General features: G+C 44.3%; 1 protein-coding gene across 6 annotated transcripts in view; it reads right to left on the bottom strand.

The window, feature by feature from the left end:
* Nucleotides 1-23,451, bottom strand: part of SGIP1 (SH3GL interacting endocytic adaptor 1) — a 250,209-nt gene that overhangs the window by 43,266 nt on the left and 183,492 nt on the right. For 2 of the 6 annotated variants that reach the window (XM_077450529.1, XM_077450527.1), the window contains exon 15: nucleotides 19,734-19,790. The exons of 2 other annotated variants lie outside the window; for them this stretch is intronic. In XM_077450529.1, the coding sequence (XP_077306655.1) occupies nucleotides 19,734-19,790 (57 nt within the window). Of the gene's footprint in view, nucleotides 1-14,309; nucleotides 14,370-19,733; nucleotides 19,791-23,451 lie in introns of all 6 variants that reach the window. 2 more of the 6 variants (XM_077450533.1, XM_077450528.1) reach the window with 2 other exon arrangements.

Genomic DNA, 23,451 nt, shown 5'->3' on the forward strand with positions numbered 1-23,451 from the left:
GGCTGGTGTCATAACGAATCACATGTACAGTACCATAGCAGTTGAAGATTAAACAGAGGCAAAGATGGCAGCTTCCTTGGCTGAAAATGATAGGGGAGTTTACTTCCACTTTAAGGGATCAGAGAAGACAGGATCAAACATTGGCAGAACAGTGGTGTAGTGGTTAGCACTCTCGCCCAGCAGTAATAAAGTGTTGCTGATTTGAATCCCAACCATGGCACTACCTGCTTGGAGTTTGCATGTTCTCCCTGTGCCTGCGTGGGTTTCCTCCGGGTACTCCGGTTTCCTCCCACACGCCAAAGACATGCTGGGAGGTCAATTGGCTTCTGTCTAAATTGGCCCTAGTACTGTTATATGAATGTGAGTTGGGGACCTTGGATTGTGGGCTCCTTGAGGGCAGGGACCGATGTGGGTGTGCGATGTATGTGTGGAGTGCTGCGTAAATTGATGGCGCTATATAGGTACCTTAAATAAATAATAATATAATAGAGGAGTATCTTAATGAGACACAATGTACAGGGATAGGGACAATTGTAGCCACTCACCTACACTCACTCCGGATGGACTGGTGACTTTATTCAACCTTACTAACTATGTAAAAACCTTTTTACACAATGTGGAGGATTAACCCCTTAGGTTCCACAGTGAGTATAACAAGCATGCTTTACTGCATATACAGACTGATTTTACTGTAGTGGGTTTAATAACACTTTACTGGATAGGAAGGATATCACAGAATAAGACAGCATCAAAATTTTAAATTAAAAAAAAAAAAAAAGTTGCGATTTTTCAAAATTTTTGTAAATTATAAACATGAGTGTGTTATGCTGCCATTTTCAATAAGTGGAGAAGTCTAACAACTGAAAAAAATAAATAAAATAAAAATTACAGCTTGTGCAACCACTCACTGTGAACTCTATTGAATTACAATACTTGACACAGCAGTTAGTACTTGTGTTAATAACAGAGATCGGGATTGTTCCTGGGGTTTTCTCGGCTTGCGTACTCCAGGCGAACACATCGGGGGTTTTGTCTACCAGTTTTCATTCAGTTTCCTGTGAACATGTTATTTTTCCATTTCTAGCGAGTGTCGCTCAGTGATATATAATAATGTATATACAATTCAAAGTCCGTTTTCTCACCATCAAATCAGTTAAGAGTCATAGGGGTTGATTTACGGTACTAAAACTGAAATTGCGCCAAATCTGGTGCAACTGTGCATGGAAGCCAATCGGCTTCTAACATAAGCTTGTTCAGTTACCCTAGGTTCACATCTGTGCATTTGTTGGCTGTGTTGGCGCAGGCATTAATTTCAATGGGCCGGTGTTATCTGCAGAAAAAGGGGCATGCACCTTTTTAAAACACAGCCCACGGGGAAATCTCATGGTCATTTTAACCATGTGATTTCCCTGCAGTTCCTGCATCCGCACTGCGATTTTACATGCATGGTGGTGGTATTTAGAAAGAATGGCACCCCTGCGTGTTTTTACACAGCAGCATGTTTTCACAGCTGGTGGTTCCGGGTGCGGAAATTGTTACGATTCCCGCAGCCACACACACAGAGATGTGAACCAAGCCTTAAGCTAATGACAAAAGAAACCTGGAAGCAGATTGGTTTCTATGCACAGCTGCACCAGATTTTGCACTCTCTAGTTTTACTAAATCAAGCCCACGAAAGGCAAATCCACTTTGCATCGCAAGTGCACTTGGAAGTGCAGTCACTCTAATTTTAAGGGGTAGATCTGAAATGAGGGGAAGCTCTGCTGATTTCATCATCCAATCATGTGCAAGCTAAAATGCTGTTTTTTTCTAAATTTTCCCCCATGTCCCCCTAGAATCTACAGCGACTTTACTTCCAAGTACACTTGCAGTGCAAAGTGGATTTTCCTTTAGTAAATGACCCCCTGTGTGTTTGTTCATATCACCCAGAGAGCGCATGAGAAACAAAATGCTTCCTCAAATTTCTGAGATATAAACCTGGATCTTGTATACAACTGACGTTGCTATTCATATCTGATGGCGGGTAAAGCAGGTAACATGGTACTAGATTTGCAAGATCTTTACTTAAAGCAAAGGTCCGCCGAAATTATAATTTTTTTTTAAAAGTCAGCAGCTACAAATACTGCAGCTGCTGACTTTTAAAATATGGACACTTACCTGTCCAGGGCGCCCACGATGTTGGCACCCGAAGCCGATCTGGCTCTCGGGTGCTGCCGCTGCCATCTTCGGTAATGGAATCAGGAAATGAAGTCTGGCGGGAGGTTTCCGACGAAAAGCGGTGAGGTGTACACTCCCTCAGGAGTCTATGCCCGGAAGTGGGTGCAAATATACAGGTATCTGCACCCCCCCCTGAAGGTGGCAAATGTGACACCGGAGGGGGGGGGGGATTCCAGAAAATCGGAGGTTCCATTTTTGTGTGAACCTCCGTTTTAAGGCTTGGTTCATAGCAGGAGTCCGGTGTGTCCTGGTTCACTGTTTCAGGTTCGATTTCAGCCTGAATTTTGGGCCGAATTCAGACCTGAAACAGACCAAAAGACGCACAGAGCTCCTGTGCAAATTTGCACCAGAGCCACATCGGGGATTTGTGAATTGGCTCCAAAGAGAGCCGGACACAATCTCCTGCTATTGCGAATTGTATCCAGAGATGCTGCATCCAATTCGCAATACTGTGGAACCCAGCTTCAATGTTCCACACACAGTTTTCTGCTACACTGACAGTTTAGTGTCATTCGTCATACTGGAACATCACTGTGACTCAAACTTTTTCCACATTTGAAATGCAGTTTGATAAACATTGGGTGGCTGTCGGTTATTTGCGGCGGCTCGCATATAATGGCTCATGCAGCGATTGGCCCTGAATGCAGAAGTCTGTGGCCAGGGCCGATCACTCACAAGTGATCGCTGCAGAGGCAATTATATGCAAGTACCTGCTTTTGGCTACGGAAGCCAGCAGCCCCCCCAACTCCCAATGGGACTGCCTCCCCCATCTCAGAGGAAATAATAGCAATTGGGAAAGCCTTTCTAATCAGTCATATGGACTGGCTGGCCAGTGGTTTTAGGCTTTGTATGAGAAATTCCCATCAGAGTATGGGTATGTTTTGCTGAAGATTAAAGTGGTTGATAAGCCACTATATGCAATTTATACCATCATCTGTGTTCAATAATCCTGTGTGCCCCCGTGCCTGTGTTTTATAAAAAATAAGCCGTTCTTTACTGGTTTTCAGAGCGTCGCTCACGTGACTCGCCGCCTCTTTGCCCTCCCTGTCTGACAGCTGCAGCGGGCGGGGGGCCAAGAAACCCCCGCTGACGTCAGTCAGGAAGGGAGGAGAAGAGAGGCGGTCAGTCACGTGAGCGCCGAGTGGCTCTCTGAAAACAGGTAAAGAATGGCTTATTTTTATAAAACTCAGACAGGATTATTAAACACAGAGGATGGCATAAAACTTTTAACCTAGAATCACACTGACACGATTATGTCATTCCGACTTCGGGAGCGATTTCAGAGATATCTGTAAGGTTTCTGCACAGATGTCTATTAAAATCGCACCCGAAGTCGCCAAAAGTAGTACAGAAACGACTATTTGGAAATCGGTGCTGCGCCGCAAAGTCGGCGTTGTACCGATTCGGACGGTGCTATTGCTAGCAAAAGCCACCGATTTGGTACGTGAATTGACATGTCAAATCGCATCAATGTGAACCTACGCTGAATGCAACTTCAGCAGCAGGAGGGGGGGGGGGGGGGGACAGGCATGGTGTCAGGGCTCAGCAGCCATGTTAAACCGTGGTCAGTTTACAGGTGGAGGGCAGAAACTGGCAGGATCAGCCAGGTATTTCAGGTGATACAGGGGGCCAAATTACACAGCACAAGCACTGTGCTGTTATTCATGATTTAAAGCAGGGGGTCTCAAACTGGCGGCCCTCCAGCTGTTGCAGAAATACAAGTCCCATGAGGCATTGCAAGGTTGACATTTACAATCATGACTCCCATGGGCAGAGGTATGACGGGACTTGTAGTTCCACAACAGCTGGAGGGCAGCCAGTTTGAGACCCCTGCTTTAAATCATGAATAACAGCACAGTGCCTGTGTGAACAGGATCCATTTTTTATGGTAACAAACACTTTAAAGCAGTCGCTTTCCTAAACCTTCATAGGCATGCTCATCTCCTCCAGGTATTTAGGAGCCACATTTTACACTCTAGAGCTGCCAAGAATATAAAATGCTGTTTAAAGTGGTTGTTAAGCCACTATATATACATGTTGTATATAATCTTGCGTCTAATAAAAAAAATAAAATAATCACATCTATACCCGATATCAGAGTGCCGCTCATGTGACTGGCTGCCTCTCTCCATCCGACAGCTGCAGTGGGAGGGGCTGAATATCCCCCACTGACGTCAGTCAAGAGGAGGAGGAGGAGAGAGGCGGCCGGTCATGATATAAGGTATAGACAGCATTTTTTTTTTATATAAACGCAGAAACAGGGGCACACAGGATTAGGAAACAGCGAGGATTATACAAAAATGTAAATGTTATTTTACCCGCAGGAGTTGGACACTGTCACTAGCTGACAGGCAGGGAGGGGAGGGGGGAGAGCACAGAAGAGAGCTGCAGATGATGGAGGCATGTGAACTGACCATGGTGTCAGGGCTCATCAGCCATGATAAACGGTGGTCAATTTACAGGGGGACAGAACCAAGCAGGATCAGCCAGGTATTTCAGGTGATACAAGGGGCCAAATGACACAGCACAGGCACTATGCTGTATATCATGCTTTAAAGCAGGGGTCTCAAACTGGCGGCCCTCCCGCTGTTGTGAAACTACAAGTCCCATGAGGCATTGCAAGGCTGACAGCTACAAGCATGACTCCCACAGGCAGAGACATGGTGGGACTTTTCCTTCTGCAACAGCTGGAGGGCCATCAGTTTGAGACCCCCGCTTTAAAAGAACAGGATCCATTTTTTTTAGGGTAATAAACGCTTTAAGGCTCGGTTCACACTAGTGCGTGCCTTGCAGCCAGAGTTTGCTCAGGCACAGCAGCCCATTCACTTGAATGGGCTGCTGTGCTGCGTGAAGCACATAAAAAATGTCCATTCAACTTATTAAAAACGCGGCTGCAGAAAATAACAGCATGCTCTTTTCGATCATGCAGCTTCCCTGCTGGTTCCACACTCACAATCACGTCACGGGTTAAGATGCGTGGGGATGCCATTCAGAATAAGTGACAGTCTCGCAAAAGCAGTGCGATGTGGTTGCTGGTATAGATGTGATACCTGCAACTGGAATGCACGGTCTGCACTAGTGTTAACCGAGCCTAAATATCCATAAACCCTGTAGGAAAAGCCCAAATCTCTTGCAAACACGGACAACAAATAAAGTGAAAAAAAAAAGGCAATTAACAGCAGGCAACAGGCAACTAAATTATGTAATAGAGAGGGGACCAGTAAAACAAAAACCACTGTGTTAAAGCAGAAACAAAAATCATAAATCATAAATTGAAAGCAGGTAGGATCTTTGTTGCAGAAGAGACATACTGGGGGAGATTTACTAAATTTGGAGCACTCAGAATCTGGTGCAGCTGTGCATGGTAGCCAATCAGCTTCTACCTGCAGCTTGTTCCATTAAGCTTTGACAATAAGCCTACATTCCCATTGGGCATAACTGGAGCCTATTGCCCGCAATGACAACGTCTGAATCGATGTGACACCGACTTTGCAACGCAGATTCACAAAAGTGCTACCTGCACTACTTTTGGCGACTTTGGGGGCGATTTCAATAGACATCTGTGCAGGAACCCGCACAGATGTCTCTCAAATCGCCCCCGAAGGTGGACTGAGATGCAGGTTTGAAATTGTGCGAACAATGGCTAAAACCTAGAAGCCGATTGGTTTCTTTGCAGAGCTTTCAAATCCCCCCCCTCCACGTTATGCAATAAAACAGACATACCTGTCTGCTCCCAATCTCCCTTAGGAAAAAAAACACTGAGCCGCGTATGCACAGCTCAGTGTACTTTGCACACCTCTGTGCTGATAAAAACAACTATGCGCGCATGCGTCGTTCCCCACTGGCCAATCAAGGCAGTGGATTTAATGCTAGCAACAGAGTGCATCATACCCGTCATTTCATTTTGAAATGTTGCTAATAGTTACGCTAACAGAACCTCAACTCAGACAGTGCCCAAACAGAAGACTGGAACACTTTCATTGTCAGTGGAAAATCTGCCTGTATGTTCAACCCTGTCAGCATACCCTGCTTGTGTAAATGTATCTCCAAAGATTAAACTGTTCTCTAGCCAGTCCAAAATGTCTATACTCCTTTAGATCTTGCTGCCCATGGGACACGGCCCCAAAAATAAATGCTTGTGATGCAACCAGTAAAGCACAGGTGTGCATTCAAAATAAGAGCAATTGTCTCCATCCTGTGTGCAATCAGCATACATAGGAATAAAGAAAAAATGTAGCAGCGCTAAAGCTGCTAGCAGTGTACCTAGGAACCATGAAAACTAGGCAGCCATCGTGCCGATGACGAACAAAGTGCAAGACCTTAAAGTGGAACTAAACCAACGCATTCAGTATGAACTATTTTTTAACGTTATGCTGTAAACATTATTAAATAGATAGGAAGGTAAATTATATTTACTTGTTAACTGTTTTTTGTTTTATATGTCTTCAGTTGCTTCCTGATTTCTGGCTTAGGCAAAAATGTCATACATGGGCATTTTTTTTCTTTTATCTGGAGGAGGGTTTTTCTCTGTTAAGCACGCCCATTTGCCTGCGTGCCTGAGCTATGGGCAGATGGATTCCAGGAAGCAAATGCTAAATAAATGATACGCCCTTACTAAAGATGGCTGTGGCTAAACATGTTCCGGGGTTGTTTTTCAAAGTGATTTCTCAACAAAGTAAAGCATGGGAGGCATGGATGGAGGAGGGGGATATTGCTTTGAATATTACAAATTAATTGAATAGCATATTCAGTTTGTGGTTTCCTCTTTAAACAGGACCCGTTCCTTCTGGAAAAAATCTATTTATTAATACAAGTTACCAACTTTTCCAACGTGCTTATTTTTGCCAAAATTATTATTTTTAAGAGCACCAACTTTCGAAAGAAACAGTTGATACATATGACATATGGAAAAAGGCACTACTGAAAATAGCCATCTGTCAAAGTGTATATTAGAACATTGAATTAACTTACATCAAACATGAATGAATAAGCTATGTAAAAACAGGCTCCCTGTGCCGTGTGTGTAGTTATAAAAGGTGGGGTGGTACTAGTAGAAGATGACCAGTGAGGTTCCAGTCACACTTTTAGGACTCCAAAGTTGCGCCAACTTTTGGAGTGCAACTTTGACACAACTTTGGATAGGTGTAACTTGGATACGACTTTGATCAGTGATAATGGACAACTTTTGCATTATATCACATTCAGGTACGACTTTAATGCATATTTTTAGGGTGAACACTGAAGTCTATGGCCCTCAAGTACCATGAAAGTCCGAACAAAGTAGTGAATGAACTACTTTGAAGTCACTGCAACTTTAAACCGGAGCTCCACCCAAAAGGGGAAGTTACGCTGGTTTGCTTCTCTCCCCTGCCACACTTGGCACCTTTCAGCGGGGGGGCGTAATTGGGTACCTGTTTTTGACAGGTACCCGCTCCCACTTCCGGCTGATCAATCTGTGGCGAAGTCAGCAGAAAGTTCGGTCCCCCCTCCTCCTTCCCCCGCCGCCGGGCCTTTCACAAAGCGCAGCCGGTTTCCCTTAGTGGAGATGGTGGCGACAGCATCCAACAGCCGATTGAAAATTCAACTTGGATGGAGACCCCGCTGGATTCGTGGACAGGTAAGTGTCCTAATATTAAAAGTCAGCAGCTACAGTATTTGTAAACACAATACATCCCAAACAGGAGGGGACACAAAAAATTGGTGCTTATTGAATGACAGTAAACAAACACTGGTGTAATAGTACCAAAAACAACTAGTTATTGATAGAATATAAAACATGAAGGTAAATGGAAGTGACACGTGGCCTGCCGCCATTACATGATTTGGACTAGTCTAGCACATTGGACGAAGCTACGCATTAGCATTGTGAACGCGTTGATGTCACTTCTGCCCGGATTCCACGCCACAGCAACATCCGCCGTGGCTTTTGTTAACCCGCTGAGCGAGCGATGGGTTACGATCATCTGTTCAAGGAGGATGGGAGACAGTAAGGGAGTTTCTCTCCCCACGGATCGACTCCAGTCTCTGTAGGGGTTACAGTGGAAGCAGGATTCTTTCGGCCATAAAGCAGTGCACCTCCACATGATACCTGTACGGGAGGTCCCACCATACACTATGAGATGTAGGTAAAGCGGAGCTGCACGACCTGGGAGGTTGAACCATGCTAACTGATCCTAAAACCGCTGTTGGGACTGGTAATGTATGGCGCATGCAACACATCAGTATTATCTCTGCATTGCCACTTTCTGAATGCTCTTGTTTCTAAGTCAATGTCTACAGTGGACTCATTATACTAGCAAAATTCCTCAATCTGGCAATATTCAAGCTTTTATTGAAACCTGGATTTTGGATGGATACATTTGTTGCTTTGAGAATTTACTTATCATGGCACTATTGACTTGATAACAGCTCTGCCATTCATTTCTTTCCCCACACACAGTAATGACTTGATTTTGTGATCCCTTTCCTTCCATCCCTTACCCACGTTTTCCCAGGGCTCGAGCCCCCAGGGGGGTCGGTGTCAGTCTGTTCTACTTATAGCGGTTGCTAAATACTCGGTACACCGAGTGAACTGACACCGATTTACTTGGCGTCCAGACATTTTGTTTAATCTGTTCTATGTTGTTCATGTCCCACATGTCTGCTTATGTTTGTGGCTAGACCAATGTGGCCTGCCATTACATGATTTGGGCTAGTCTAGCACGTGTCACTTCCATTTACCTTCAGGTTTTATATTCTATCAATAAATAGTTGTTTTTGATACTATTACACCGGTGTTTACTGTCATTCAATAAGCCCCAATTTTTCTTGTCCCCTCCTGTTTGGGATGTATTGAGTCTACAGTAACTTCAGAGGCTGAATGACAGACACCACTATATACTCAATGTAAAACATAATTCATAATTCAAACCTTTTTTCTAACATTTGTTTAATCTACAGTATTTGTAGCTGCTGACTTAAAGCGGGGTTCCACCCTAAAGTGGAACTTCCGCTCATCGGAACCCCCCACCCCTCCGGTGTCACAGTTGGCACCTTTCAGGGGGGTGCAGATACCTAAGACAGGTATTTGCACCCACTTCCGGGCATAGACTCCCACGAGAGTCTATGCTGTTTCCTGCCCCACCGCGCTGTCTGCTGGGACACACAAGGGTCCCAGAGACAGCGCGGACCATTCCTATTGCTCTGCGCGACTCACGCGTGCGCAGTAGGGAACCGGGAAGTGAAGCCGCAACGCTTCACTTCCTGATTCCCTCACCGAGAATGGCGGCAGCAGCCGAGAGCCGAGCGATCGATCGGTCTCGGCTGCCGACATCGCTGGACCCTGGGACAGGTGAGTGTCCATTTATTAAAAGTCAGCAGCTGTATTTATAGCTGCTGGCTTTTAATATTTTTTTTGTAGGTGGAATCCCTCTTTAAATTTTTTCTGAAGGAGCTTGGAGCTCTGCTTTAAGTCGCACATATATGAATGGTTCTCAATGGAAAACATGGGGAACGACCCGTCATGCAACTTTGATATCCAAAGTTGCACAAGTGTGAATGGAGCCTGACTCGCGGACTGGAAGTTTCACCTGCTGATACATTTAGGGCTTGTTCACACGGAGCATATCAATGCATATCCCCTGTAAGAGCTGCGTTTACCCGCAGCTGTTCTGTGCATCCAGTCTCATTGATATCAATTGGTGCTTCCATGTGGGTGCAGGTGCACGGAACCAAATGCACACAGTGCACAGATGTCATAGTGGGAGCAGCAGCCGTGTACGTGCAGATGCTACTTTCCAATTGACATCAATGGGACTGCCTCCAAGTGGATGCACACAACACCCGCGCATCCCTTTGCAGGTAGGCATGGCCCTCGATTATACACCCTGTGTGAACAAGGCCTTAAATTAGACTGGTATTGCCACTGAAAAATTACATTTTTAAAAAAATTTTTTTTTTTTTTTTAAAGGGAACCTGTTCAATGCTACTTTAATGGTGCCCCGCAACAATCTATACTTACAGTATCTCCTTTTTGCTCCCCCACTGCTCCATGGAGTGGAGAGAAAAAAAATCCTGTGGAAGCACCAAGTTCTGAGGTGGAGCTTAGGCTGAGGACTCTTTCTCTGCACCCATGTAAACGGCTTATCACCTAGCACTGGCACTATCACGTGAGAGGAAGAGGGGTGTCACATGCTTCTTTTATACCCAGAAGCATTTCTTTTCACTTCTGACAGGGAGCAGTTGGGGACCAAAGTAGAAGGTAAGTAGGAGCTGCTAAAGTGCTGGTTCACTTCAACTATGTGCACCCAATGGAAATTGTGGACTTATTTGAACAGGCAAACATTAGATCTTCAATCAAACCATGCCTAGATACTGTATACTGGCAGAAAATCTAATATTCATTTAACAAAAATATCAATAGAGATAATGGCATTGTGTGAATAAAGTACAGCCCTGGTCTCACAAGATGGTATTACCCCGTTCAGCAGAAATGACTTCTTTTCAGGTATTTTGCACTCCTGACTATTAGTCTTTGGAAGCACATTTTTGAATCTCCATGCAAAATACTTGTGGGTTTCATTGCATTAACTGCCTGTTTTAAATTCCCCAAAACATTACACTGGGTGTCAAATCAGGACTTTACCTACGCCAGCCCTAAATCCTCCAGTTCTTCTTTCTGAGCCATTCTCAATTAGATCTATTTGTCTAGTTACTTTTTACTTGATTCATAGGGTATGGGAAGCAGGACAAAATATTACTCAACATAAGGGGTATATGAAACATATGCCCATATGAGGTAATTATTATCTTTATGAATTAGACTTTCGGAAAGTTCAGTTTGGAAAAAGGCAGGCATAATATTTCTGTACCAGTTATACGAAGGGGATGTTTTACTTCCTTTTAATGTATTAAAATACCGCTATCAGTTAACGAACAATAACTTCCAATACCTTCAAATACGTCATGCATTACAAATCCAAAGCTCAAAAATCCAATTACAGTATGAACACTCTAAAATACTAACAAAGACTTTGGTTGCCTGTACGAAACAAGGATTAATAGGAGATCTTTACTCTAACTTACAAATAATAGAGAATAGTAAAAAAACATAAAAATAGTCTTGCCCGGTGGCAAGCAGATATAGTATAAAGCAGTGATGGCGAACCTTGGCACCCCAGATGTTCTGGAACTTAATTTCCCATGATGCTCATGCACTCTGCAGTGTAGTTGAGCATCACGGGAAATGTAGTTCCAAAACATCTGCGGTGCCAAGGTTCACCATCACTGGTATAGAGGATCTAGATGAGGAGGACTGGACACGTACCCTGGAAACACTTCCTAGGACATCTCTCTCGCCCTCCCAAAGGCTATCTCAGCTTTTATCATACATGGGGCTCATTATACTCCACAAAAACTCTATGTTTGGGGAAAAATATATACCACCACTATGCCCGCGATGGTATTTAATGGCTCTCTCATCCATATGCTCTGCCGATGTCCAAAGCTTCATCGTTATTGGGAAAATTTATTTATAACCCCAAGCTCATTATTCTCCACTGAGATAACAGGGATGCCCAAACTTGCACTATTGGGAATAATAACTGATGGAGCATTACCAGTAGAGATGCATACTATGTGGATAAGATCCCTATATTTAGCACGTAAAATTATTTTACATCCGTTGATCCTCCAACCCAAAAACAATGGGTTGAGAAACTTAATTATATACTTAAAAGAGAAAATGTAACATACAAGCATAGAGGTACACCCCAAAAATATGGTCATGTTGGATAGAATCTAGTAATGAATTATATGATGGTTTACATAGTAGAGAGGAGTGAAGGTAGAGGTGATAGATGGGATCAAAGAGCTGAGGCAGAAGGGTATTAGAAGAACGTAAAAGAAAGACAATTTGCTGCATAAAGAAAGTTGCCATAGTCTGATGATAGATATTAGGGGAGCTCAATTTGATGTGTAGAATGTATTCATGCTCCTACTATGTTCTCTTTATTATATGTTATTTTAGTCCAAGAGGTGCAAGGTTTGTTTGGTTTGTGTGCTTTATTTCACGATACAATGTGGAATAATCTGACATATTATTTGTTTATATGTTTGTATGTATTATAATAATAATAAAAAAAAAAAGAGCTATTGGTGTACTACAGTATCGAAATGAAAGATTCCATTTGCCTTATCTGCCACTTTCAGACAAATGGCCTCACATTCTGATCTAGCAGAATTGATATGAAGCAGAATTCAATGACTACAAGATGTCCAGGCCCTAAAACAGCAAAGCATTCCCCAACCATAACATTTCCTCCACCATGCCTCACAGTTGGTATGATGCCCTTCTCCTCAAATGTTTTCTGTTTGCTTCAAACGTGTAGACTGTTACTGTGGCCAAACAAATCTATCCTTGATTGATCAGGCCACAGCACATGGTTCTGGAAAGCCTGGTCTTTTTCAATATAATAAAAATAATCAGCGCAAACCACCAACTCAAACCTGCATCAAAAGTGTTTAAATTAATATGCCTTGTGACCCAGGCATGAATTGCCACCAACACTTACCCAGTGTGCTCACTAAAATAAGTCTACTAAAAAATATATATATAAAATAAGTGCAGAGCAACAGGTATATAGATAAATGAAAACGAAAACTAAATTTAAATTAGTGCTAGAAGGTGTGCCATATTTGACTCTACTGAAGAAGCCCAATCTGAGGACGTAACGTGTATGGGTGGGAGGAGCCAAAGCCTGTGACATCACAAAGTAGCTACCAGTGTGAGTATTTTTAAACCGTTTTGGTTTACAATAAATGTGTGAAAACTGCTTTGTTTTACGGTTCATTATGTTAATGCCTGAGGAGTGAAGAGGAAAAGGTTGCAGCCATACCCCTGGACAGGAAGAAAAGGAGCCCTTGCTGCACCTCCTAGAGGAGGAATCTGTCAAAAGGCATATTAGACTCTGTAGTGGGGTCAGATATTTGAGGTGAGCAGGCACTGCACCTGAAGGTGGTGGGTCACCAGAAGCACTGAGAAGATATATGAACTGTCTGCATTACACATTGGTTTTCACTATCTATATGGGACTTTTCAGATATACGTTTCATTTTGTTCATATTATTATATGGCGTTTTCCATTATGAGTCCAGTGGAGTGTTGTCCGATCAACGAGTTGACTTCATATGCATGTTACAATATGGTACACCTTATTTGCAAATATAGACATGATAGTACCACATTTACCAGTAGCAAAGAGAACACCAAACCCTAGATACCCGAGATTTAAATAACCCCATGGAGGGTTCTAATCACAGTCACCTAATCTGAAAAACCGGGTTCTAATTTCATGGATATGAAGTGGTGAGAGATGCAGAGGTGTGCTTTGCTTTTCCAAGTTACAAATTTGCATTTTCATTCATTTAGATCAGGGGTCTCCAAACTTTCTAAACAAAGGGCCATTTTATTGTTCTTCAGTCTTTATGGGGTGGGCCGGACTGTGGCCAGTGGGACTGGACATTTTTCTTGGTATCAGTGGGAGTAAACATGGCCACTTTTGGTATTAAGGGGAGGAGCAGTGTCCCATCTCTGGTATCATTGGGAGGAATAGAGCCCCAATATTAGTGCCAGTTGGCAGAATAGTGTCTTGTATCAGCAAGAATAAAAATGCCCCAAGGGTCAGTTAAAGACAAGCAAAGGGCTGCATCTGGCCCCAGGAACGCAGTTTGGAGACCACTGATTTAGATCGTGTCAAGGTCATGTCCTTTAAGTATGTCATCTTTATCTGTAGGTACTGTTTGAATAAAGATCTGTTTGCCTGTTCAAATATGTGGGAAAAGTCAACAATCCCCATGAGGTGTACTTACATTTTGACATGACTGTATGTTGGTAATAACACAGATGAATTGGCAATGCTGAGAAGGGAAGATGCAACAATGTGACCTTCAACCTTGACAAGCAGCAAAATGTGCCCATGTGCTGTGACCGCAAAGCAAGCTTAACTCCCCAAGTAGGTCAGGAGATCATCAGAAAGCATCTAGACTATGCAGGCAGAACTTCAGGCAGGGGGGAGGACGGGGCAGGTACTTTTGGTATGCTGTGCACTACTTACCTTCAAAAGTCAAATAAAACTTTCCTCTGTCAAACCAAATGAGGGAAGGCTGTTCATTCTCTGTGTGGAAAGGGTTGGGGGGCGGGATGGGAGGAGGTTACAAGAGAGGAGAAAGAAGGACATACAGTCAGAGCAGGACAACACTAGAGATTTGGGTTGGGGAATGGTACTGTAGGTCATGTTTTCTACATGGAGGGAACACCTCATATTCTATACTTTCCGATGATGGTGACAAAAGTACAACAATCTAACGAAAAGGCAACACTTTTAAAACGTAATTTCCACCCAAAACTGATTCTGCATTTTTGGGTGGGTGCTGATTTGTTAGGTCACCTTCTTGTTGCTTATCGCTCTCCACAGCCATGAGATGAGCCCCAGTGCAATCTTTTACTTAAAGTGGTTGTAAACCTGAGACATGAAATATGAACAAAGCATATCCCTTTATAATGTGCCTCAATTAAGAGCACTAAGGTCAGCCATACACGGAGCAAATTTATTTCCTGAAACCACGGGTTGTAGGAAAGAAATTTGCTCGATTCCTTGGTCAACACAAACCATGCTGATGTAGGAAAACCATCCCCGCTGGGAGCAGACAGTGATTATCGCTAGCGGCTATAGCAGCGGTGATAATTGGAAGAGAATCCAGCAGGCTGCTTGTACCCAAGTTGATTGATTGATCAACTTGGTACATTCAGCCTGCCCATTACCGGTTCGAATCTTGGCCCATTCCTTCAGAACTGGTGTCTTATCATATAAGGTCCCCCATCAGATAGTGTCCGCTGTGCGCAGTACACAGCAACACAGATTCCAAAAATAGCAGAGGATGAACGGCGCCTGCTCACTGAGTCCAGGTTCTAGCCCCACCATCCAAGTGGACATAGAGTAGGAATAAAAAAGAGCTGAGCGCAGCGAGGCCGAGCCCAAAGCGTGGCGAGCGACCGTCTAATTTTCACAACCCTATGTCCGCTTGGATGGTGGGGCTACCACCTCCACTCACGGCGCAGGCGCCGTTCAGCTTCGGAAATTTTACGAAGCTTCTTCTGCCCCGTAATGCGCAGTACGGGGCGGACGCTATATGATGGCCGGACTGAATATGCCAGAACACTGGCTGAGATTTGAACAGTATATGGCCGGCCTAAGCATCATTGCCGTCTTCTGCCTCGCTCCTCTGCTATCAGTACGAGTCACTTCTGACAAGATTTCCTGACGCTAAGAAAAAAAAGGTGACAGAGGAGGTGACCGCCTCAGTTCTGGTCCTGTGTGCGGGGGATGGGGGGTTGTCTCTTCCATCCAATCAGCTCTCAGAGCTTTTCTAACTAAGCTCTGCAGAGCGTGACTGCAGCTCTCCACCCGTTTTTCTGGCAGCTCAGACAAGCTTTATATATTCTGCACGTTGAACAATGTAAAGAAGAGAAGGCTGCAGATAAACAGGTACGACTTATGTAGAAAGATTTCATTTATCACTGTGCATTACCTGAGGCCTTTCACTTCACTGGGTATATGGAACAGTTTACAGCCACTTTAAGGCACAACTGCTGCTTAATTCTGAGGGAGAAGTCAAAAAATCCCAGTAGACCCCTTTCACAAGGGGCACTTTGCAGGCACTACAGTGCTAAAAATGCGCCCGCAAAGTGCCCTGAAAGAGCCGCTCCTCACACTCCAGTGTGAAAGTCCGGGGCCTTTCACACTGGAGCGGTGCGCTGGCAGGACGGTAAAAAAAAGTCCTTCTAGCAGCAAAAGAACCCCACTAGCGGCAGAATACCTCTGCAAATACGCCAGTAAAGTGCCGCTAAAAATAGTGGCACATTACCGCCGACGCCACCCCAGTGTGAAAGGGGCCTTAGGGAATTCTCACTGTAAACGGCCAGTAGATCACTAAACTCAACTTAAAACTTGTTCTGGCTGGACTTCGTGTTTATTGTCAAGCAGACCACACCATCCTAAAGTGTTTCTGAAATCCAATAACAAAAAAGTGCAACATATTGCAGTTTACCATTCCTTAGATGTGGTGACTGCATTCGCTTTCTTTCTTTTTTTCCCCCCTTTATTTTTACCTGGTGATCCTGCCAGTATATCACACTTCCTCTCCTAGGGTGACAACGCTCACTTACTGTACTGTAGCTGTGGAAGCAGAGTGTCACCTTAGAACAAAAAGTGTGTTAGGGCTGAAGAACACCCTCCCTCTTTTCATCTACATAAAGCCTAACAGTTCAACCCACAGGGACGATGTCGCCTGACATTCAGCTCACGTGTACTAGGCTTAACCTGCATCAACACAGGTTGTCTAAGCCTAAGGAGCACTCAATTAATGACCCATGGCTTTAAAATTCACAAAGGTTTTGGAATAAATGGCTTGTAATGCTTGTAATGTTTATCCACATACCGATCCTAGTCCAGATCTTAATAAAGCAAAGGAAAAACCGTCATGCATTGTGCAGCAGGATCATATTTGAGATTTGTTAGATCTGCGATGAGGAGATGAGTCCAAGCTCTGCACATGAAACATGCCCCTGGCTGAGTCTAGCACGCCTCGTGCAAAGGATTCTGGGATAGGGTTGCCACTTTCTTTAGGATTCAAGCCGTGTACAGTGAGCCAAGGGCAGCAGAGGTCCCTCTTTGTGCTTATGTTGTGTTATAAATGATCTTCCTTTTGTTAGGCCTTTTACATGCAGGGACACATTTTTTTTTTTACCACCACTTTGCCTTCGTTACACCTTGGAAAACACTGCTGCAGCAACCAGATTAGACCAAGCATAGAGGGGGTTGAGGTGCATTGGAGAAACTATGAGGTTGATTTACTAAAACTGGAGAGTGCGAAATCTGGTGCAGCTGTGCATTGTAGTTAATTGGTTTCTAACTTCAGCTTATTCAATTAAAGTGGCATTAAAGGTTCGACTTTAAAAAAAACAAAAAAAGAACAAACATGTTATATTTACCTGCTCTGTGCAGTGGTTTTGCACAGAGCAGCCCCGATCCTCCTCTTCTTGGGTCCCCGCTGGCGCTACTGGCTCCTCCCCCTTGACTAGTGCACCCAATAACAAGCCTCTTGCTATGGGGGCACCAGCGCATGCTTGCTCCCGAGCCCTGCTCCGTAAGACACAGAGCCGCGGCCCCCCCTCCCCCCATTGGCTAATGGCTGTGATTGACTGCAGATGCTCCAGCTGCTGTCTCAGCCAATGAGCAGAGGGAGTCCTGGGACAACAGAGGCTCTCTCGTGCACATCGCTGGATCAAGGGAGGTCAAGTGAGTATAAGGGGGGCTATGGGGGGGGGGGGGGGCAGCACACAGAAGGTTTTTTTACATTTATGCATAGAATGTTTTACACTTTAAAGTGTGAGTCCACTTTTGCCGAGGGAAATATCTACGTTATCTATGTACGTTACAAGGATTTTGACAAATATCGTTGCAGATTCCTACCTTTTGTTATTCTGAAGAAATCCCTGTGTGTTTTTCTGTGTCCATGTACAGAGCGAGTTGAATGGGAGTGGTTTCTTAATTATCAACCAGCTGCTGCACCTGAAAAGCTCTGAGGAAAATTGCAGGGTCTGCATCCCTTTAGACATGATTTCCTATTGGAAGTATCTCACCAAAAAGGATTTTTTTTGTTGCAGGGGATGGATGAAACTTGACTTGTATCCAAGACCCCTTTCACACAGAAGCGGTTTTCAGGCATTTTAGCGCTAGAAATAGTGCCTGTAAAGCTCCTGAAAACTGCCTCCCATCAATTTCAGTGTGACTTTTCACACTGGGGCGGTGTGCTTGCAACACGTTAGGAAAAGTCCTGCAAGCAGCATCTTTGGGGCGGTTTGGGAGCGCTGTATATATTGCTCCCAAAACGCTCTGGCCTTTGAAATGAATAGCCAATAGCAACACTGGCACTTTTAACCCCTTCTTTGGCTAAAAAGCATTGCTTAAACAGCGGTAAAGCACCGCTAAAACAAGCAACGCTTTACTGCTGATGCAGGGTCGGCCCCAGTGTAAAAGGGGCTTTAGAGCATATCTGGGGGGCGTCCTGTACTCCATCTGTGTAGAGAACACCACATATTGCATTTTACAGAAAATCACAGCTGCAGATCGAAAAGGAAAGGTCATTTTTGATAACATTCAATTACAATATGACTTGTGTCGCAATTGTATATGCTGTATTTTCTTTTTATTTGACTTCCCCCGCAAGTGGAGTTACCCTTTAAGCTTGACAAAAGAAAAAAACTGGAAGCTGATTGGTTTCTATGCAGAGCTGCACCAGATTTTGCACTCTCCAGTTTTAGTAAATCCCCCCCCTTTGAATTCAATGGTGATCCTATGATACCTGAACATAAGCATACTAATGAGGACAAAAATGTGCCAGGAACTGCTTAGAGAATTGCTTGCCTGCAGACAACTTGCATGTAGGTCAGTTGTGCCGACATTTCATTGTCTGTACATTTGCTCCCGATCAGTGACTATAGAGAACAAAGGAATAAAAAAAAAAAAAAAAAAAAAAAAAAAAAAAAAGACATTCCAGGAACGTGAACCTTTAGACCCCTTTCACACTGTGGGCATTTTTCAGGTGCTACAGCGCTAAAAAAAGCGTTTGCATAGCGCCTGAAAAAAATCGGTTCCATTCACTCCAGTGTGAAAACCAGAGGGCTTTCACACTGGAACGGTGCGCTGGCAGGGCATCACAAAAGGTCTTGCCAGCAGCTTCTTTGGAGTGGTGAACTCACCGCTCCTCCACCACTGCTCCCCATTGAAACCAATGGGGCAACGCTGCGATACCGCCGGCAAAGAGCCGATCCGGAGGCGTTTTGCAGGCGGATTTAACCGCTATTTGGCCTTTTAGAGGGGGTAAAACCGCCCCCCCCCCCCCGCTAGCGGCCAAATAGTGTTTCTAAAACGTCGCTAGCGACACTTTACCATTGACGCCCTAGGCGGCTCGGTGTGAAAGGGTCTAAACAACAGGTCATCATTGACCGTTCTCAAATTTCTGTCCTGACAGGTTCCAGTTAATAAATACCATCACTAGTAGTACCTAGAAAAATAAAACTGCTTTGCATTTGATTCAGAAAGGGAACTAAAAGGACATCTGCGTCAATCCATGTGGCAACCCTATACCAGATCAACGTCACACCATTCCTAGTCTTACACGGTTATTGCAGAGGTTAGCAGTTTAAAGCAGCAGGTAAGGAGATATCAGGGCTCATGTGGTTAAACAAGCAATGGGATAACAATGGCGTTGAAAGAAATTAATTGTATACCCTTCACTGAGAAAAAGATATCTGGAAACTGATTGGTTGCATTGGGCAATACAGACACTTCTTAGATTCGGTCTGTATTTCACAATAAAGGAGAGCGCTGCAGGCTCAGCACTAAATGGGCCACAAACACAGAAGATACTACTAACGCCTCTAGAACCTATACACCATTCCCATCAGAGTACAGTACCTGTAGGCGTGTCACGTCTGTCAAACTGCGACCGTTTGTCAGCAAAAGCATCACCTTCTGATGTCACAGTTAAAAGAAGGAGGGATACATGAAAACAGCGAACAAAAGCCAAGCCATGCAATAAAGTGACAATGCCATATGAACTATCACTTTCACAGAGCGGTCTACAGAGCAAGGTCGGGTTCTGAATAAATGGAGATTGTTCAGTAAGACAGTTCCAAGGCTGGTGCACCGTCTACCAATCACACAGGAGGCAGATATCGGATTGGTTGGTGCATTTTGACAACAGACCTGAACAAGAGTGGCGTGGCTGCCCATGGTAGCCTATCAGATTCCATATTTAAAAACCCCAAAAATTTGTTTTACAAAAAAATTTTCCCCCCAGCTTGTAAGGGGTTGTAAAGCTTGTAAGCTTTAATGTTGTAAAGTTTAAAGTTGTAAAGCTTGTAAGGGGTTGTAAAGGTTCGTGTTTTTTTTTTTTTTTTTTTTTTTTAAACAAAACGTCATACTTGCCTCCTCTTCACAGTTAGTTTTGCACAGAGTGGCCCTGATCCACCTCTTCTGGGGTCCCTCAGTAGCACTTGTGGCTCCTCCTCTTCTCAATTGCCCCGCCAGAGAAGCGTTCTCCCGTGTCTTGCTGCTGCCTCATTTGAAACAGACAGCAGGACTCAGGCCCCGCCCCGGAACCTGTGTCATTGGTTTTGATTGACAGCAGCGAAAGCCAATTGCTGTGCTGCTATTAATCTAGCCAAAACAGGACACGAGACACCGACTAGAGCTGGTGTGCTTGTCCCGGGTGCAAGAAAGAGAGGGGTCAGGTAAGTAAAACGGGGGCACTGGGGGGCTGCTGCACTGTAAGAGGTTTTTCAGCTCAATGCATGGATTGTATTGAGGTGAAAAATCACGAGGGTTTAAAGGATAAGTTCACCTTTCGTAACATGTTACACCCATATTCAGGGTGTAACATGTTACTGTAGCAGGTGTCACTTCATGTGAGCCCAGGGTGTCAAGAACACACCCCTTATGGGTGTGACATCAAGCCAACTTGGGCTCACAAATGAATAAAGCAGTGCATAGCACCCAAGTCACTATGTGGCATCATTCTCCGCATTACTAGCAACAGCTCACCACCACTACAGGAGGACCCAGGGCCTCATGTGACTGCATTGGAGACCGTTCCAAAAAAAGTATAAATACAAAAAAAAAAAGAATTTGAGGGTTTGCTTCAACAGCAGGCTTGAGTGAAGGAGAAAGGGTACTCGGAAAAACCTGGAGTTGAGCCTTAAAGTGGTTGTAAACCTCAGACAGCAAATGTGAACAAAACATACTGCTCTATAGTGTGTAGCCACGGTTCAAATCTCGGCCACTTCCTTCTGAACCGGCTGAGATTGAGCCAAGTGTGGGCAGGCTGAATGTACCAAGTTGATTGATCAATCAGCTTGGGTACAACCAGCCTGCCCGATTCTCTTGTGATCATCGCTAGGCTGCTAGCGATAATCCATGTCTTCTCTTGGCAGGGATGGCTCCCCCACCCCCAATGGCCCGGCAGGAGGGATTCTCGCATCAACACAGTCTGCTGATGGGGGAATTTAGTGAATCGCTTACCTGCGACCCGTGGCCAACCTAAGTGTCATTTGTGTCTGCTGCCTTTTTCCTCTGCTATTAGAATGAGTTTCTTCTGACAAGTTTTCCTGACACCAAGAGAAAAAGGAAGACAAGGGAGGGAGCTCCAGCACACAGCCTGCGATTACCATTCTCAGCTCTGTTCCCTACAATCAGCTCACTTCACTGACCCCTGCTTTTCAGAGCTGAGAGATGCTCCATAAAATCTGCGTTTTCAATGGCTGCAGGTACAACTTATGTAGGAGGATTTGTTTTATCTCTGTGTATTAGCTGAGGCCAATCACTTCACTGGGTATATGTAGAGGTTTACAACCACTTTAACCCATAGAATAAAAGATGGAACCTGATTGGTTACTGTGAGCAAGTTCCCCACTTTGTCCTATTTTAATATTCTCCACTTTTTGTAAACAGATCCCAATGAATTAATAATTAATAAACCCAGCTGAGCAGTTTAACTGTGTATACGTGTTTAGATCATTAGATGGCTGCGAAATGTTAAGCTAGATTTAAAGGAGAACCTTGCATTAAGATCCTATTAGAAAAACACTCTGAATAATATCGAATTTCAATAATCACACAAAAATGATTACTGTCCCTGCGTGCTTATACATATGTTATGCTTCTTCCAGTGTGTGCTGCATTATAGGGCTACCATGTTGTAATGCTCAGACAGCAGAGAGGGAACGTAATTCTTAGATTATTATGCAATCCCAGCCTTTGAAGTCTCTAAGGACACTATGGGGCTGATTTAGGCAAATCCCCTCTGCACTACAAGTGCAGTCGCTGTAGATCTGGGGTCGGGGAAGATCTGAAACAAGGGGAAGCTCTGCTGATTTTATCATCCAATCACGTGCAAGCAAAAATTACAGTCTTTATTTTCCTTGCATGTCCCCCTCAGATCTACAGCGACTGCACTGCCCTTGGAAGTGCACAGTGGATTTGCCTTTAGTAAATAACCCCCTATGTGAGACAGAAACCTGCATGACTGCTGTGACAAAGACAGTGCAATGACATCACACATCATACGACCAGCAGACCAGGGTTTCTGTGGGAAACTGTTTGTCTTAAAGTGACGGTTGCCAAATGAAAAATAGTAAAAAATATCACCCTGCCTAATACTTAAAGCGGAGTTCCACCCAAAATTGAAACTCCTGCCCCCCCTGTCCCCCGCCCACCCCCCCTCTGTTTTTTACAGTAACCCTACCCCACTTCTGGAAGACAGAGCCATGGCCCACTCCCTCAGAAGTTCAGCCTCCGCCCCCATCCTTCCACGTCGCCGGGCCAATTAGAAAGGCTTCACCGACGGTTTCCCTTACTAAGAATGGCGGCGACAGCACCCGGGAGTCTATCCAAAAATTGGCTGGTATGCCGACATCACAGGCTCCCTGGACATATAAGTGTCCATATATTAAAAGTCAGCAGCTACAGTATTTTGTTTCCCCAGGCAGAACTTCTCTTTAAAAAGACCCACCTGACAATTTTAACAATAATCTTCCTATTAGATTATATGTCTATTTATAGTATTTTATGAAAGTTATAACCTATAAAAGCCTCTCTTTTGCAGACATCCAAAAGTCTTGGGATGCTGGTTGCCGCCATGTTGGATGCGATATCAGCAGCCCCAGCAGACTCAGAGCTGTTACTCAAGTGACACTATACCACTGATGGTGAACCTTGGCACCCCAGATGTTTTGAAACTACATTTCCCATGATGTTCAACTACACTGCAGAATGCATGAGCATCATGGGAAATGTAGTTCCAAAACACCTGGGGTGCCAAGGTTCACCATCACTGCGCTATAGTATTCCTCTTCACTCCTCCTCCAGTAGCTACATAAAAGTTTATGTAGGAATGTGAGGGGAGTGGCAGAGGAGCTGGGCCAGGACAGACAGCAATTAAACCCTCCTAGAAGAAAAGAGGGTTATGAGGTGCAAGGAGCTTGGGGTCTGTGCTATGGCATTGCCTGTTCCTCCAAATTTTCTAGAAAGTTCAAAAGGTGCATTTATGGAAGGGAAGAACACTGCACTTAGAATACTTGATTCTTCTCTGCTTTTAAAAGGTATGCCTGGAGGGAGCCTACTCCTCTTTAAAGGC

This window comes from Lithobates pipiens, unplaced genomic scaffold (genome assembly GCF_037356315.1).
Source record: "Lithobates pipiens isolate NorthernLeopardFrog02 unplaced genomic scaffold, aLitPip1_a1.2 Scaffold_23, whole genome shotgun sequence".
NCBI classification, from domain to species: domain Eukaryota; kingdom Metazoa; phylum Chordata; class Amphibia; order Anura; family Ranidae; genus Lithobates; species Lithobates pipiens.